The sequence below is a fragment of the Nannospalax galili genome, unplaced genomic scaffold (genome assembly GCF_000622305.1).
Source record: "Nannospalax galili isolate Female #2095 unplaced genomic scaffold, S.galili_v1.0 scaffold24, whole genome shotgun sequence".
NCBI lineage: Eukaryota > Metazoa > Chordata > Mammalia > Rodentia > Spalacidae > Nannospalax > Nannospalax galili.
This window is the reverse complement of record NW_008352654.1, coordinates 2,650,078-2,668,671: the sequence shown is the minus strand read 5'-3', so window position 1 is coordinate 2,668,671 and position 18,594 is coordinate 2,650,078. Positions and strand designations below refer to the sequence as shown.

Sequence of the window (18,594 nt, the reverse complement as noted above, 5' to 3'; positions counted from 1 at the left end):
CAGGCGGATCTTTGTGAGTTCAAGGCCAGCCTGGTCTACAGAGTGAGTTCCAGGACAGCTGGGGCTACAAGGGGACCCTGTCTCAAAAAACAAAACAAACAAACAAACAAAAAGGATGCATTGAATAGACTGGAAGAACATACATAAAATTAATTATACAATGGTGCTTTCATCTAGAGAAAATTGTGGCACAGAATAGGGAGGGAAGCATACCTGTTATACTGTCTTTTGTGAATTTTATATTAACATGTATTACCTAGTTAAGGATTAATAGTTTGTTTTTCATTTTGTTTCAGTGCTAAGATACCTGAAATGCTTAGTATAATATACAGAGCAACATCTACTAGAAATTTCAACATTTATTTTAGAATTTCAAAGTAGAGGATAAATTGTCTTCCATAGTTATAGTCTTTCTTTTTAGATTGTAGATGTTGTTCTCCAGAAGTTCAAGTAGTAGTCTTCTTCATTTAAAAAGTTCAAGGGAGGGGATGGAGAGATGGCTCAGCAGTTAAGAGCACTGGCTGCTTTTGCAGAGGACCTGGGTTTGATTCCCAGTACCCACATGGCAGGCAACAACTGTCCGTAACAGTTCTAGGGGACCTGACACCCTCTTCTGACCTCAATGGGCATTGTACAACATGGGTGCACTCACATACATGTAAGCAGTACATTAATACACATAAAAATAATAAATAGTAAAAAATGCTTGGGAGATGGCTCAGATGCTGGGTAAGCATGAAGGCCTGAATTCAGATATCAGTACCCATGTAAACACCAGTACAATGGTATACACCTATAATTACAGCGATGGGAGACAGACAGGGGTATCTCAGGGACTGGGCCAGCCAAGCTAGCCACAACAGCAAGCTCCGGGTTTAGTGAGAGGCCCTATCTCAATAGATAAGATGGCAGCCAGGCATGATGGTGCACACCTTTAATCCCAATACTTGGGAGACATAGGCAGGCAGACCTCTGAGTTCAAGTCCAGCTTTGTCTGTATAGCAAGCTCTAGGCCATCCAGGGCTACATAGTGAGATTACTTCCTGAAAAAAAAATTTTTAAATAAATTAAATAAATAAGAGGAAAAGGGGGTGAAGAGATGGCTCAACAGTTGAGTGCTTAGCAGTTCCAGTATCCATGTTGAGCAGCTTACAATTTCCTGGACTTCTGCTCCACCAGGATCTAATGCCTCTGGCTTCTAACACACACACACACACACACACACACACACACACACACACACACACACACACATACACACACACACACAATGCTAAGCATTTTTCTTTTTTTTAAAGTGGGCTAGTATTGCAGATCAGTGGTAGAGTGTATGCTTAGTGTGCATGAGGCTTTGGGTTCCATTCTAGTGCCACACCAATACACACTTACACTTTAAATAAGTAAATAAATGTCATACATTGTGTAAAAACAAAGGTAAGTCTAGTCCTTTTAGGAATTAATATATCAGTCTCCAGCTTTTTTAGACATATTTTCTCATCAGTGAGATTATCTTTTTTTAAAAAAAATTATTATTTTTGTTGGGCGTGGTGGCACTTGGGAGACAGAGGCAGGCAGATCTTTGTGAGTTTGAGGCCAGCCTGGTCTTTCTATTTTATATGTTTGAGTATATTGCCTGCATGCACTGGCTGCTTTTGCAGAGGAACTGGGTTTGATTACCAGCACCCACATGATGGGTAGCAGCTGTCTGTAACTCCAGTTCCAGGGGATCTGACTCTTCTTATCTTAGGGCATTGCACGACATGGGTGCCACTTGCACGCACATGCAGGCAATACACTCATACATAAAGTAAAAAAAATTAAAAAGATTTAAAAAAAATAAAGCAACATGTCATCCTATATTCTGTGCATTGAGTGTGTGTATATATATATATGTGTGTGTGTGTATATATATATTGTAATAGTTATCTTGAATTTCATTATGAGAAGGGTATCAATTATGTCTCAGCTGTAAAATTGATTGATCCATGTTTTTTTTTTTCTAATTTCTGATACTTCAGGGTCTTTCTTTCTTCTAAGGAGAATTTTATTAGGGTTTAAAAGAAAAACCTCAGGGCAGGCAAGCTGTAAATCTCAGCAGCTGCCTGGAGGAGGAGAATGGAGGAGAGAAAGGAAATATCCCATGCTTTTTAAAGCCTGCACGGAGGTCAGACACATGGTGGACTAGCAGTCGCATGACTGGGACGGGAGCTTTAGAGAAAGAGTGAAGAAACCCAAAATGCTGGAGAAGCAGAGTGTTAGAGAAAGCTTGGTTAGAAAAGAGAAAAATGAAAAGGAGAGCTTAGAAAGCTACATATCTGGGGCCTAATGTATCAGAGGTGGGGGTTCTGGGAAATAAAAGTTCACTATCTCATCAAAGCCCTAATTATTCCGCCAAACTCCTTAGCATGGCTCAGTTAAAGCAGATCCTGAGTTCATCAGTCTCGAGTCCTGCTTTGGAGGCCAAAAGAATGTGGAGGAGCTGAACAAATGGATGCTCTTGTGAGCCCATCAAGAGATTTTAATGGACTTTGATTTGGATATTTGAAAATATCCTCTGTTCTGGTTTTTCCCAGTTTCCTGCCTAGGATTAGTAATGCTAATAACTTGTCTTTACTTCTCACATCTCTTTCCAGACACTAACCAAGGACTTCCTTTTCCATACAGTTAACAGTTACTTTTGAGGTCTTTAGATAGACCCACTAGAGAGATATCCTTACTATCCCATCACTCCCATTCAGCTAGAAGAAGCCAGATCAGTTGTTGTCCCCATTCTATACTGACAGGGTAACCTCTTCAGAGGGGATTAGGATAAGAACATTAAATAGAAATTGGCTAAACCGGATCTGGTGGCTCACGCCTTTAATCCCAGCGTTCGGGAGACAGAGGCAGGCGGATCTCTGTGAGTTCAAGGCCAGCTGGGGCTACAGGGAGACCCTGTCTCAGAGAAAAAAAAAAAAGATAGAAATTGGCTAGGCCATTTAGGGTAAAAGATTCCCCCTAATCTTTCTTGACTACAAGCCAGAAATGTCCTTGGGCCTTTTAGCACCCTTGTCTTTAAAAGCTTGAGATAACCTAAAGCATTTGGAAACTCTGATCTGACTCATAATGATTTTAGTGTTACCTATTCTGAGAGGGGAATGTCACTATAATAAGAAAGTCCAAAGCCTCCCTTGAGAGAAAGCTCTTGGTCAAGAGAAATAAAATCTCTGGCTTGGACCAAATATTCCAGTAGGCACTTTGATAGCTATTGCTTGGCTAGAATCCCAGTATGCAGCCCCTCCCAGATGACTTCACCAATTGTAATTGTGAATGCCAAATGATGTCATCTGAATCTCATTTTGATACCCCTGCTTCCCCGGCTCCTGGGTATGAACTGTTGATGGGAAAGCAATCCACGAAAGCATAGGTGGTGGTGCTGCTCTAGGAGCATATGGGGAAACTGCCTAGTTTAGGACTTTTTAAAATAAAGTATGACATTTTAGGTAGTATTAGTTTTTTTAGTTTTTGTTGTTATTTCTATAGATGTGACCTGTGATGCTGTTTTGTTTTGTTTTTTAATATTTTATTTTTATGTGTACGAGTGTATTGCCTGCATGTATGTGAGTGCACCCATGTTGTGTAGTGCCATGGAGGTCAGAAGAGGGCTTCAGATTCCCCTGGAGCTGGAGTTAAAGACGGTTTGTAGCCGCCATGTGGGTGCTGGGTATTGAACCCGGGTCCTCTACAAGAGCAGTCAGTGCTCTTAACCGCTGAGCCAACTCTCTAGCCCTTTTTTTTTAAATATGAATTAATGGATAATTCATTTTATTTGATGAAAAATGTAGTTACCTATTAAAATAAGTTCTACTTGAGGAAAAAGTTTGTTTTGGCGGGGAGGGTCTTTTTGAGACAGGGTCTGCCTGTAGTCACAGCTGGTCTGGATTCACATAGAGACCAAGCTCGTAGAGATCTGCCTATCTCTGCCTCCTGAGCACTGGGATTAAAGGCGTGTGCCACCATGCACAGCTGGAAAAAGCAATTTTTAAGGAAAAAATTGTTAGATAAATAATAGTACAATTAATGTAGGCCCTGTTAAAAATATAAACCTGGGATTTGAATTTCTAGTTCTTGATAATCACAGTCCAAAACAATGTGTTGGTGAAAATTATTTTATATAAATCATTTAAAAATCCCTGTTTAATGTTTTCAGGGAAGTGTTTAAGACCTACAATGTTGCTGTGGACTACATTACGGTTGCGATCCTGATCTGGAATTTTGGTGTGGTGGGAATGATTGCAATTCACTGGAAAGGCCCACTCCGACTGCAGCAGGCGTATCTTATTATGATCAGTGCCCTCATGGCCCTGGTATTTATCAAGTACCTCCCTGAGTGGACCGCATGGCTCATCTTGGCTGTGATTTCAGTATATGGTAAAACCCAAGACTGACACTTTGTTTGTCACAAAAATGCTCACTGTTGTGTTTCCCTTCCTCTTCCAGTTCTCTTGATTTAAGAAAAAGCTTAGTAATGATTTCCCACAGCTCTTCAAAGGATCACACCTAGGAACTAGTACATGCTAGGCAAGTGCTGGGCCAGTGAATGTTATCTCCAGACACAGAGAACTTTTACCATGTTTGTTACTATTCCAGTATAACTCAGTGATGGGTTAATAGGAGGAGCCATGGTCTGCTGGTCAAAAGACTGATAGGCAAAACTCTTTGTCTTAGCACGTGTAAGGCCCTGGGCACCTCAGCAAACAAAATACCAGGAAAGCAGCATTTCTGTCACCAATAGTTTCCTCAGCTTTGATTTGCTCACTGGATACAGGTCTCTGAGTTGTGAGAGTGCAATGAAGTGAACGTATGCTGAGAAGTGCTTGCAGACTACTGGACCCACATAAAATGCTCAATTCTTTTAGAATGTTTTATTTTGTGTGTGCATATGTATGTGTGTGTGCTTATGATAACCACAGCACACATATGGCGGTCAGAGGATAGTTTTAGGGTTTGGGAATTCTTTCCTCCAACCATGTAGGTCTGGGGCATCAAACTCAGATTGTCAGGTTTGGTTTCAGTTGCCTTTACCTGCTGACCCATCTCACTGGCCCTCACTTCATTATTAAGATCAAAATTATAAAGCAGCTTTAGTGGAATCACCCCTTTAAAAATTAAACTTGGGGGGGTTGGTGTTTTAGCTCAGTGATAGAGCGCTTGCCTAGCAAGTGCAAGACCCCTGGGTTCAGTCCTCAGCTCTGGAAAAAAAAAAAAATTAAATTTGGAGGGAGGCTGGGTGTGGTGGCGCATTCCTTTAATCTCAGCACTCAGGAGGCAGAGGCAAGAACTGTATGAGTTCTGAGGCCAGCCTGGTCTCCATAGCGAATCCAGGCCAGCTGCAGCTACAGGGAGACCTTGTTTCAAAAAGACCAAAAAATAAAAAATAAACTTGGGCTGTGGCACATAGCTTTAATCCCAGCACTTGGGAGGCAGAGGCAGGCAGATCTCTGTGAGATGGCACCAATCTGGTCTACATAGTGAGTTCCAGGCCACCTGGAGCTATAGGGAGACCCTGTCTCAAAAAGACAAAAACAAAAACCAAACCAAAACAAAAAAATCCCTACAAAAATGAAATTTGGCCTGATAGCATACATCTATAATCCTAAGACTTGAGAGGTTGAGTCAAAAAGATCAGAAGTTTTAGCCGGGTGTGGTGGCACAGACCTTTAGTCCCAGTACTCAGGAGGCAGAGGCAGGCAGATCTCTGAGTTCAAGGCCAGCCTGGTCTACATAGTTTTGGGCCAGCTGGGACTACAGGGAGACATTGTCTCTAAAAGACCAAATAATAATAATAATAATAATAATAATAATAATAATAATAATAATAATAATAATAATAATAATAATAATAATCATCTAGGTGTGGTGGTACACACCTTTAATCCCAGCAAAGGCAGGTAAATCTCTATGAGATCAAGATCAGCCTGATCTACATAGAGGGTTTCAGGTCAACCAGGGCTACATAGTGAGAATCTGTCTCAAAAAACAAAGACTTCATCTCATAAAAAGAGGAATCTAGGCAGCAATAGAGCACCTACCTCACATACACACAGAGCCAGTTTCAGAGACAAAGTACCTAGGTTTGAATCCAGAGTTTTCCACTTGTCTCACTCACTGGCTTTGTGATCAGTTACTTTACCCTGAAGTCTCAGTTACTGTGAATATTATGCATATATTTAGCACATCATCAATATCAATAACTTTCTTTTAAAGTTGTTTTGTTTTGAGACAGTGTCTCTTGGTAGCCCCACCTGGCCTGGAATAAGTTATATAGACCAGGCTAGCCTTGATCTCAGAGATCTGCCTGCCTCTACCTCCTAGGTATTAGAATTAAAGTCATATACCATGACACCCAGCAAAGATTTATTTTTATTTATGTGTAGGTGTTTGTGAATGTATGCCAAGTGTGTCCAGGTGCCCTTGAAGGTCAGAAGAGGGTTTTGGGTGCCCTGGAACTAGAGTTACAGGTAGTTGTGAAGACAACCCAATGTGGGTGCTAGGAACTGAACTCTGGTGCTCTGGAAGAGCAACAAGCACTCTTAACCACTAAGCCATCTCTCCAGACTGCAGATATCTTTTAAAATATAAAGTCTTAGGGGCTAGAGAGATGGCTCAGCTGCATAATGAGACCCTAACTCAAAAAAAAAAAAAAAAAAAAGTGAGGAAAAGGGGGTGAAGAGATCGTTCAACAGTTAAGAGTGCTTATAGAGAACTCAAGTTCAGTTCCAGCATCCACATTGGGCAGCTTACAGTTTTCTTTGACTTCTGCTCCACCACAATCCAATGCCTCTCACACAATGCTAAGCATTTTCTCTTTTTTTAAAGTGGGCTAGGAGTATTGCAGATCAGTGGTAGAGTGCATGCTTAGTGTGCATGAGGCTTTGGGTTCCATCCTAGTGCCACACCAACACACACTTTAAATAATAAATAAATGTATGTCACACACACACACACGTGATAAATTAGGTAATTTAAAATATGCAATCCTGTAAAGTAAATGCTAAGCATTTTCTCTTTTTTTAAAGTGGGCTAGGAGTATTGCAGATCAGTGGTAGAGTGCATGCTTAGTGTGCATGAGGCTTTGGGTTCCATCCTAGTGCCACACCAACACACACTTTAAATAATAAATAAATGTATGTCACACACACACACACGTGATAAATTAGGTAATTTAAAATATGCAATCCTGTAAAGTAAGGTAATTATCCCATTTTCTTATTTCTAAGAAACTTGAAGGTTATAGAGGTAAATTATTTGCTGATGTGTATATTGTTTGAGCTATATTCTGAATTCCAAGTCCAGTGTTATTTTCTCCACTATCATCAGCCTTCTACTTCCATTCAGGGCAGGAGGTTTGAATTTTTTAAATAATGAAGAAAACTTTGTATCCAGTAATTAGAATAGTGATTCTAAATTCCATTTTTGCAAAGCCTTAAGATGTTTTGTCAGAATTATTGTTCTGAATTTTTCCAAACTAAATTAATTTTCATTCACTTTAATTGCTCTAAAAATAGCTGAGTTTTTTCATTTCAAAATTCTATAAGGGGAAGCCTGTCATAAAACCAAAATAGTTAGAGGATGTGTCAGCTTTAAGCCAGCTGAAGATCTCATTATTCCAGAGTACAGAAAATCAAAAAAATAGAAGTGATGAGAGGAAAGCCAGGAGTATTCCATACCTTTAATCCCAGCAAGGAGCTTTGAGATTGAGGCCAGCCTGGGGCCACAGGGAGACCCTGTCTCAAAAAAAAGTGGAAAGTAGAGGGTGTGTGTGTGTGTGTGTGTGTGTGTGTGTGTGTGTGTATTCAAATGTGTGTATGACTCACTACTATATTCTTTTATATAAGACATAACCACTTCCAGCGTTTTTAAATGACAGTAATGTCAGCTATCAGCTGTCAAATCTTTCCTTACAAATTTAGCTATTCTAGAATGATTTTTAAAAATTCTTTCTTTACTGTGTGTATGATGTTGGAGATATGCCCATCTGGAAGTCAGGACAACTTTGTGGAGTCAGTTCTCGTCTTCCACCTTTACATGGGTTCTGGGGATCAAACTCAGGTTATCAGGCTCACTCAGCAAGTACTTAATAACCACTGAGCCATCTCTCTGGACCTGGTTTGAGCTTTTTAAAAATGATTTCCTATATTTCCGTATTCTAAATTCCATAACAGAAAATGAAAAAAAAATTGTACTTCATGTAAGAAAATAGTATTAGAATCAAAAGTAATTAAGCATATTGCTTTCTCTCTGAGTTCCTATTTTTGCAAAGTAAGTCAGTTTTTAGCACCACATAGTCTGAGACTTGAATATGAGTTGATTTTTTTGACTGGAAACTGAAGAAATACTAAAGTTCATCATGCAAAGAGCTAGCATTTTGTTTAATTTATGGCCTTCTTATTGCATTAATTATGCATACTTGTTTCTGTGGTGCTGAGAACTGAGCCCAGGCCCTCACGTATGCTATGCAAGTGCTACACCGCAGAGCACACTCCGTCCTACACTTTCTAAACAAGGGATGATCTTTTCTACTCTGCTCTTCATAGTTTGAAAGATTCAGTATTTTCAGTGAAGTAGAAATTTGTAATTTATAGGTAGAATTATTTGAAAAAAAAAAACTCCTTCCCATTTCTGCTTGTCATAGATGGAGAACTCTAGAATACTTCTGTCTTGATACGTCTGCCTCTTTCCTTGAACCTAAGGAGAGTAGTGCCTAGAACCCAGTAATCTATACGCCATAGACTAAGCAAATAGAAATAAAACCCAAATGTACTTTGCACAGATCTGCAGGGCCCTGTTTTATTTTGTTCTCCTACCCACTTACTTGCAAGTTGTTTCATATTCACCCTTTTTTTTTTTTTTATTTTGAGACAGGGTCTCCCTATAGCAACAGCTGGCCTAAAACCATGTAGACTAGGCTGGCCTCTTTCTCACAGAGATCTACCTTCCTCTGCCTCCTGAGAGCTGAGATTAAAGATTGAAGGCATGCACCATCATACCTAGCCTAACATCTTTTTATATAAAAACATTAAACCCTTTCCCTCAGTTCCTCTCAAACATATACCATACCTATTTACACATTTTAGTCATTATTAAATGATTTTATTAGATATCTTTTTGAATTTTTTTCTAGATTTAGTAGCCGTTTTGTGCCCTAAAGGTCCACTTCGTATGCTAGTTGAAACAGCCCAAGAAAGAAACGAAACTCTCTTTCCAGCTCTTATTTACTCCTGTAAGTATTTTAGAATGATGTTCTGTTACTACACTCAGTTTTAGATTTGTTTTCTTCAGCTGAAATAGATTATAGTTTTTAATTTGCATTTGCTGCTGATTGTTAAACACTTGGCAACATTATAAAGACAGCAATTTCTGTGGAGAAATGATAGCTTCTTGCTTATTCAAAGTGTCCTGCTATGTTTCCATTGCTCACCTGCAACTTTGTCCTCCTCAACAGCAACAATGGTGTGGTTGGTGAATATGGCTGAAGGCGACCCAGAAGCCCAAAGAAGAGTTCCCCAAAACCCCAAGTACAATGCACAAAGTAGGTGACATGTATTTGGAAATGTTTTACAGGGTCATTGTCATCTTATAGATTAACATTTGGTTATGAAGCAGTAATTTCAACCTTTTCTTTGGTCATAGTCTCCCTTGAGAATCTCCTGGAAATGGGCTAGAGCTGGAGCAGAGTACTTACCTATCACGTGAGAAGCCCTGGAGTCTGTCCTCAGCACTGGAGATGGGAGCAGGGGGAATTGTGATGATGAAAGATGGCTCAGAGAATTTCCCAAAATAACTGGCCATCCCCACTAGCTATACATGCAGATATTTAAGGAGCTAAAACACTTCCCGAACTACCAATCACATGTTTAAGATTCCATTATTGCCTGGCATGGAGGCGTGTGCCTTTAATCCCAGCATTCAAAAGGCAGAGGCAGGTGGATCTCTGAGAGATCAAGGCCAGCCTGGTCTACATAGAGAGAGTTCCAGGCCACCTGGGGCTACAGGGAGACCCTGTTTCAAAAAACCAAAACCAACATATACGTACACGCATGCCTGTGTGTGTGCAATAACAAAAACAAAAAACTGTAAGGGCTGAAGAGATGACTCAGTGGTTAAGAGCACTGACTGCTCTTCCAGAGGACCTGGGGTTGGTTCCCAGAACCCACAGGGTGGCAAGCAACCTTTGTTACTCCACTTCCAGGGGATCTGACATCCTCTTCTATCCTCCAGGTTTTACATGACATAAGTGCACTTACATGCAGGAAAAAACACTCATGCACATTAAAAAACAACAACTATGCCAGGCGTGGTGGCACATGCCTTTAATCCCAGCACTTGGGAGGCAGAGACAGGCGGATCTCTGTGAGTTCAAGGCCAGCCTGGTCTACATAGTGAGTTCCAGGACAGCTGGGGCTACAGAGAGACCCTGTCTCAAAAAAAAAAAAAAAAAAAAAAAAAAAAAAACAACTACTACTAAGCTCTCTCCAAATACATAAAAGTGAAAACTTCAGCAAGATATGGTAGTGAATACCTGTAATCCCAGCACTCTGGAGATGGAGGCAATAGGGTTGTGAGTTCAAGGCCAGCCTGAACTTCATAGAGAGACCCTATCTCAAAAAAAAAAAAAAAGGAAAAAGAAAAGAAAAAATGATAACCACTGTCCAGGATGGCCAGGCTAACTGAAAAATCATTGGAGGTGTAGTAACGCTTATATGAAGACTGAGGTAGATATGATTTTTCTGGAATTGGATAATGGTAATGACCAAGGATGGGAGATTACAAGGCCACTGTGGATATTACAGAAGACAGAAAGGCTAACATAAATTATAAGTTATTAGAAAGAATTGATGAATCTTTATTATTAAAAGTATGGAAGAAGGGCCAGGCATGGTGGCGCATGCCTGTAGTCCCAGCACTCGGGAGGCAGAGGCAGGCAGATCTCTGTGAGTTCAAGGCCAGCCTGGTCTACATAGTGAGTTCCAGGACAGCTCAGGCTACAGGGAGACTCTGTCTCAAAAAGACCAAAAAAAGTCAAAAGTATAAAAGAAGGGAAACCGCTTAAACAGAAAAATAAAGGGCTAACCTTAGGAAGTTGAAAAAGAGAAAGAAAAATAAAATTAGAGAAGAAAAGTAGGCCTTAGGACTGCAGAGATAGTTCAGCTGTTAAGAGCACTTGCAGCTCTTGGAGAAGACCCAGATTTGCTTCATATAGCACCCATATGGCTCACAGCCATCTGGAACTCTAGTTTCAAGGGATCCAATGCTGCCTTCTGGCCTCCATGGCACCAGGCTTGCATGTGGTGTACATACATACATGGAAACAAAACACTCATACACATAAAACAAATCCTTTTTAAGAAGTAGATCTTGATTATGTTGCTGTTCATCACCAAAAAGGAGTGTCAGGTTTTACAGAGACAAGAAAACTGCATCTGGGTAGCTTGTACAAGGAGGGCACTTTCTATTGGGAGTTCAGATTTGAGACCAAAAGTTACCAGGTTTCGTTTCTACAGTATGTAACACAGCAGAACAAGATGACATTAGACCAGTAACAGACCTAATAGAAGAAGAGAGGAAATATACTGAAATAGTGCTATAAGCCTGGTTGTTATGTTACTCTAAAGAAAAAAAGTTATTTGTGACTGGATGTTTAGGAGTAGGAGTATAGTTTTGGTATGCCAAGATTTTATTCTTCGACATATGTTGTCTGGACACCTAGGTGTATGCCCAGTGCTTTCCTAGGATCTGAGAATATAGTACTGAACAAGACATTCCTCATTGGCATTAACAAGGGCCCAGATTCTTTTCCTTTTCCTACTCTGCCATCTTTGGCATACTTCATGATCCTCAGCCCACAACTCCTTGTGGTCATGACAGTCGCAGTGCCAGACATTGTATCCAAACTAGATACGGGGGGAGGAAGTTGACCATTCCTTCTGTCCTTAAAAAGAGGAAAAAAAGCTGGACATAGTGGCGCATGCCTTTAATCCCAGCACTCAGGAGGCAGAGGCAGACAGATCTCTGTTAGTTCAAGGCCAGCCTGGTCTACATAGTGAGTTCCAGGACAGCTGGGGCTACAGGGAGACCCTGTCTCAAAAAGACCAAAAAAAAAAAAAAAAAAAGAGGAAAGAAGGAGAAAATTGTCTCCAAAATTTCCAGAACTTTGCTTAACATTCATTGGCTGGTACCAAGTCTGCCCTCAGGAATAAGAAGGAAATGGCTCCTGGCTACACATGCCAACAGATACTGCTGCTGCCCGTGCTGCATGGCCCAGCTACAGTGACAGGTTGCTGCTGTTTCCATGTAATTTCCTTAAAGGTATTAAGAAATTATTCTAAATGTTAGAGCTGTAATTGGCACTTTCTCTTGAAGGAGCAGAAAGGGAGACACAGAGCACTACTACTGGAAGCGATGATGGTGGCTTCAGTGAGGAATGGGAAGCCCAGAGGGACAGTCATCTGGGGCCTCATCGCTCCACCCCTGAGTCACGAGCTGCTGTCCAGGAACTTTCCAGCAGTATCTTAACTAGTGAAGACCCAGAGGAAAGTATGTGTATCTCTTTCTCTGAAGTCCTGGATTCCTTTGGGTGCCCCATTATCAGTCTCTCAGGAATACAATAAGTTCTTCTGGGAAGATAATTTAGTCAGTAATGTGCTTACCATGTAATCATGAGGACCATGCCTATAATTGCAGCACTGGGGAGGTAGAGACGGAGGATCCCTGGAGCTTGCTGGCCAGCTGGTCTACCAAATCAGTGGATCCCAAGTTCAGTGAGAGACCCTGTCTCCAAAACAAGATGGGAGGATGATTGAGCAAGACTCCCCGTACCAACCTTTGGCCCCAACACACCATGTGCACACATACACATACCTCCCCTCTGCCCATGCCTGCACACAAAAAGGAAATAATACAGTGAACTGGGAGCATAACCAGGTAATGCTGAGTATCACTATAGCTTTTAGCAGGAGACCCTATTAACACTTAGTACATTTATTATAGCTAAGTTTGTTAATAGCTAAATTCTGCCTTTCAGGTTTCTTTAATAGGCCCTTTGTAGTCTGATCCTTTGGCATTGGTTTTTAAAAGTAATTGATTTGTAAACCAGGGGTGGTGGCACATAACTTTAATCCCAGCATTTGGGAGGCAGAGGCAGGTGAATCTCTGTGAGTTCAAGGCCAGCCTGGTCTACATACTGAGTTTCAGGCCAGTTGGGGTTACAGGGAGACCCTGTCTCAAAAAGACCAAAAAACAACAAAAACAAAAAAAAGTAAATGATTTCTTTGAATTATTATTCCAATTAAGACTTATTGGTTGTGCTAGGTGTGGGTGGCACACACCTTTAATCTCAGCAGATTTAAGATAGAAGAAGGCAAATCTCTATGAGATTGAGTCCAATCTGGTCTGCACAGTGAGTTCCAGGCCAGCTGTGGCCACAGGGAGACCCTGTCTCAAAAAAACCTAAAAAATAAAATAAGACTTATTGGCTATAATATTTGTACACAGATGTGCCTTAATATTTCACTCTTTGCTGTACAGTGATCTCTGGATTTGTGTGTCTCAGCATTTTACATTGTTGCTTACTTGCTTTGTTACCAAGCATGGTAGCTAATTAATTTTAAAGAAAGTGAAAGAGATTTAAGATATTGACAGAAATACAAGCATTTCTTAGATGTCTAAGATGTGTTTCCATTTGACAGATTTCAAGTTAGTACCTAATACTTTCCTCTTAGAATATGCTTAGCTAGTACAATTGCAAGGCTCAGTCATCCCTTCACGTGGAGACATGGCATACTGAATAAGAACTTTGCACATTTGGGGCTAGAGAGAAGGCTCAGAGGTTAAGAGCACCCATTGAAGGGGGTCCCAGGTGTGATGCTACAGCACCCACATGTTAGCTCAAACGTTGTACTCCAGTTTTAAGAGATCTGATGCCCTCTTCTGTCTTCCACAGGCACTGCATGCATGTGATGCACATAACTGCATACAGGCAAAACACTCATACACATAAAGATAAATAAATCTTTTTGTTTTGTTTGTTTGTTTTGATTTTTTTGAGACAGGGTCTCCCTGTAGCCCCAGCTGGCCTAGAACTCTATATATAGATCAGACTGGCCTCAAACTCAACAGAAATCCTCATGCCTCTGCTTCCCCAGTGCTGGAATTAAAGGCATGCACCACCATGTCCAGCAAATAAATCTTTTTTTTTTTTCAATGAACTTTTTTTTTAATATTTATTATTTTTATTTTATGTGTTTGAGTGTATTATATGCCTGCATGTAGGTGAGTGCACCTGTGTTGTGCAATGCTGCAGAAGTCAGAAGAGAGCTTCAGATTCAATCTTTTATTTATTAATTTTTTTTGGTCTTTTTGAGACAGGGTCTCCCTGTAGCCCGAGCTGTCCTGGAACTCACTGTGTAGAACAGGCTGGCCTTGAACTCACAGAGATCTGCCTGCCTCTGCCTCCTGAGTGCTGGGATTAAAGGCGTGCACCACCACACCTGGCTTTCAATCTTTTTAAAAAAGAAATAATTAACAAATGTTCCACTTACGTTATCTTAAGTGGAAACATTGTAAGAGTATTATAGGAGCTGGAGAGATGGCTCAGCAGTTAAGAACACTGGTTGTTCTTGCAGAAGACCTGGGTTTGAATCCCAGCACCCACATGGCACTGTCCATAACTCCAGTTCCAGGGGATCCGATGGCCTCTTCTGTCCTCCACGGGCACTGCACAACACGGGTGCACTTACCGACATGCAGGCAATGCTCTCATACATATAAAATAAAAATAATAAATAAAGCTGGGCGTGGTGGCGCATGCCTGTAGTCCCAGCACTTGGGAGGCCGAGGCAGGCAGATCTCTGTGAGTTCAAGGCCAGCGTGGTCTACATAGTGAGTTCCAGGACAGCTGGGGCTACAGGGAGACCCTGCTTCAAAAGGACAAAATAATTAATTAATTGATTGATTAATTAATTTTAAAGTATTATATTATTAAAACATTATAATGAGACCTTGCCTAGAGGAGAAAAAGAATATTAAATAGCTTTAAAGAAATAAACACAGGGACTGGAGAGATGGCTCAGTTCTTGCAGATGACCGGGATTGGTTCCCAGTACCCATGTGATACTAACATTACTCACTTTTGTGACCTTGTGTGCTTCAGCTTGAGCTGAGCACCTTTTCAGCTTGCCCTGGGTTGTTATCAAAACTTCCTTGGGTGTATTGGTGACTTGGCTGCTTTCCTGAGTTTTGCAGATGTCATCCTGTGACCGTCACACTCCTGGGAAACTAGATGTCATTGCCTACATCTTCACGTTGCTTGCATTTGCTGTGGATTTTCAAATTGACTGCCATAATTAAGTTGCCTCTTCTGTTCCTGTCTTCTTCTTTTGTGAATGTCTGGAGCCAAAGAAAGAGCATAATTGTTGGCCACATCAGCAGCATTCTGTGTGCGTGCGTGCGTGCATGTGTGTACTCCTTGTTACCTAACCACCTTCTTCCTCATCTATCTTTGCACTTGTTTTGAAGGAAAACCCAAATATTTCATAACTTCATATGCATATTTGAAAGTAGCTAATTGACTCCTTTTTTTTTTTTTGTGAGTCAGGATCTCTTCCCTGTAGCCCCAACTGGCCTGGATCTTGCCATGTAGACCAGGCTGGCCTCAAACTCACAGAGATCCGCCTGCCTCTGCCTCCCTGGGATTAAAGGCATCTGCCACCATGGCTGGTGTTAATTAACATTCTTGATCATCTTAGCATTTAGCATACAACCATCTCTGATTTCAGTAGTGTGTTAGAGCAGGCAAAGTTACTTACAAAGAAAGTCTGTTCAGGCTAGAATTTGGTTTCTAAATAGCACATACATATGTCTTCCAAAACTTTGTGATGTGTGTATTTTGGAAATACACATGTATGTAAAGGTGTGCTCAAACATGTGTATGTGTATGGAAGCCAGAGGTCAATGCCTTAATTGTTAGCCACCTTATTTTTTGAGGCAGGGTCTCTCACCAAATCTGGAGCTGGCTGGCCATTCTGGCTAAGCTGCTCCATCTGTCTTTGCCCCCTAGCACTAGAGTTATAGACATGCACCATGCCCAGCTTTTACCTGGGTGCTAGAGAGCCAAACTCAGGTTCTCATGTGTGCATGGCAAGCAGTTTACCCACTGAGCCATCTCCCCAGGTCCCCAAACACCTTTGTAAAGGTGTATATAATTATTCACAAAATGCTTCCTTTTGTATGAATTTTGAAATGTCTAGAAAAGGCAAATCTACAGAGATAGAAAACACCTTGGTGTTACTTCCAACTTGGGCAGGATTAGCGGCATATAGTGCCTTACTGCCATGGTGGGATGTAGATTGAAATGCTGGTCATTCAGCTCTGTGTTTTCCGTGGTCACTGAATTATGCGCTTACAGGGGAGGATTTCACAAGGTAGACCTTAGTCAAGTTTCTTAGGAGTTCTTTGTGAGGATTTAGTAGCACAAGGTCTGGGTATAAACTAGGCATTCAGTAGAAGACAGTTACTTGTTACTGATAGGAACAGCAGCATCTATTAGGGTGCCAGAGTCACTGGAATCTGAATCTCCTTTTGTAGAAAAAGCAGAAGGAAAAACCTAACCGAAGCCTAATTGTATCTTTGATTTACTGACTTCTCGTTCATTGTGGGGCCATGTTTTTTGGTTCATTTGTTTTGGGTTTTTGAGACAAGATCTTACCACACTGCCCAGGCTAGTCTCAAACTCTTGGTCTTAAGTCATCCTGCTCAGCCTCCTGAGTAGCTCAGACTATAGGTACATACTACCATGCCTAGCTTGGGGTCATGTTTTTGAATTATGAAATCACAGCAGTCGGGTGTGGTAGTACATGCTTGTAGTCCCAGTGCTTGAATGGCTGAGGCAAGAGGATCAGAAGTTCAGAGCCAACCTGGGCTACATAGAGATTCTGTCTGAACTAAAAGGAAAGAATGACAACTTTCTTTACATTCTTAATCTTTCTTTTTTTAGGGGGAGTAAAACTTGGATTGGGAGATTTCATTTTCTACAGTGTTCTGGTTGGTAAAGCCTCAGCAACTGCCAGTGGAGACTGGAACACAACCATAGCTTGTTTCGTAGCCATATTAATTGTAAGTATAAACTAGTAAAAATATGTCAGAATTCTACATTCTGTATGCCTTTTTGACATTTAATTTTTGTGTGCATGTATGTATGCATGTACACATAGGCTACAACACATGTGATGGTCAGAGAACAACTTTTTGAGAATTGGTTCTCTTTCTAGTTGAGGCAGAGTCTCTTGTTTCTGCCACTGAGCTTTGTACTCCAGGCTAGCTGGCCCTTGAGCTTCCAGCCTCTCTCCTGTCTTCTCCTCCCATTTCTCCATGGGAATGCTGGGATTATAGATTAGCATCCATCACACCCAGGGTTTTATGTTGGTTCTAGGGATCGAACTCAGATTGTCAGGCTTGAGTGGCAAGCACTTTTACCTGCTGAGCAATCTCCCCAGCCCCAGCAATTTTCTTTTAACTACAGGTGGGCTGAGAATTCCAGTCCCTTGAGAAGCTTTTTTTAAATGGATAATGACACCTTACCTAAATAGTTCTCCACTCTGTCCACACATTAAAATCACCTGGATGCTTCCAGCCTAGCCACTTGTCTGAAGAATATTGCTGATTGTGAATGAACTGAAACATTATATACTTGGTGTACCGTTACAGGAAAGCAGTGTGCTCTTCTGACACTAGCTTTGCTATCAGTCCTGTGGTCATCTTTGTCCTACCCTGAGATAACATAATTTGTTTTGAGTAGTTTTTAAAAGTTCTCCAGGAAATTGTGACTTCTGATTATAAGCCACTTTGCAGAGCCCAGCAGCATAGGGGTCAGCAGAGGCTCCCCTGGTCCATGCAAGGAGGGTTCAATGGCTTTGCACAGTCTGCAGCAGGGTTGCATTGGAGCAGCAGACACAGTGAGAGAGGCTAACCCAGAGTATGATTCCATCATGCTTACAGTGCCACGGAATTCTGTGGCTTTCAAAACTGACTTAGTAAATATTTCTTACTACTTGAGGTTTGGGTATAGCTCAGTTGGTAGATTGCTTGCCTGGCATGCACAAAGCCCTGAGTTCAACCCCCTTATTATATAAACCAGGCATGGTGGCATATCCTAGCACTCAAGAGGTAGAAGCAGAAGTAGAAGGATCAGAAGTTCAAGTTCTTAGCTCTGTGGTGAATTTGAAGCCAGCCTGGACTACTTGAGACTCCCCTTCCATCACCGACACCCCCCCCCAAAGCTCTATTTAATCTAGACAGGATGGATAGTGTACACCTGTATCCCAGCACTTGGGAGGCTGAAGCAGGAGAATATAGTTTGAGGCCATCTTAAGCTGCGTATATAATAAACAGAACCAGAAAGAAGCAGCTACACTTTTGTAGTGGGCCACACTCAGCATGCACAAGGCCCTGGGTTCAATCTCTAACACTGCAAAATAAGGCCACTTTTTGTTTCTCGCTTATCCCTACCCATCTCTTCCTTTTAAAAAATGGTTTCACTGTGTTGCCAGGCTGATCTCA

The 18,594-nt window shown here is 41.2% G+C and overlaps 1 protein-coding gene across 4 annotated transcripts in view; it reads left to right on the top strand.

Annotated features, from left to right (window-relative positions):
• Psen1 (presenilin 1) overlaps positions 1 to 18,594 on the top strand; it is a 65,322-nt gene that overhangs the window by 45,255 nt on the left and 1,473 nt on the right. For all 4 annotated transcript variants that reach the window (XM_008849788.2, XM_029554410.1, XM_008849789.3 and 1 more), the window contains 5 exons: positions 4,190 to 4,410; positions 9,164 to 9,262; positions 9,485 to 9,571; positions 12,403 to 12,576; positions 17,033 to 17,151. In XM_008849788.2, the coding sequence (XP_008848010.1) occupies positions 4,190 to 4,410; positions 9,164 to 9,262; positions 9,485 to 9,571; positions 12,403 to 12,576; positions 17,033 to 17,151 (700 nt within the window). The remainder of the gene's footprint in view (positions 1 to 4,189; positions 4,411 to 9,163; positions 9,263 to 9,484; positions 9,572 to 12,402; positions 12,577 to 17,032; positions 17,152 to 18,594) is intronic.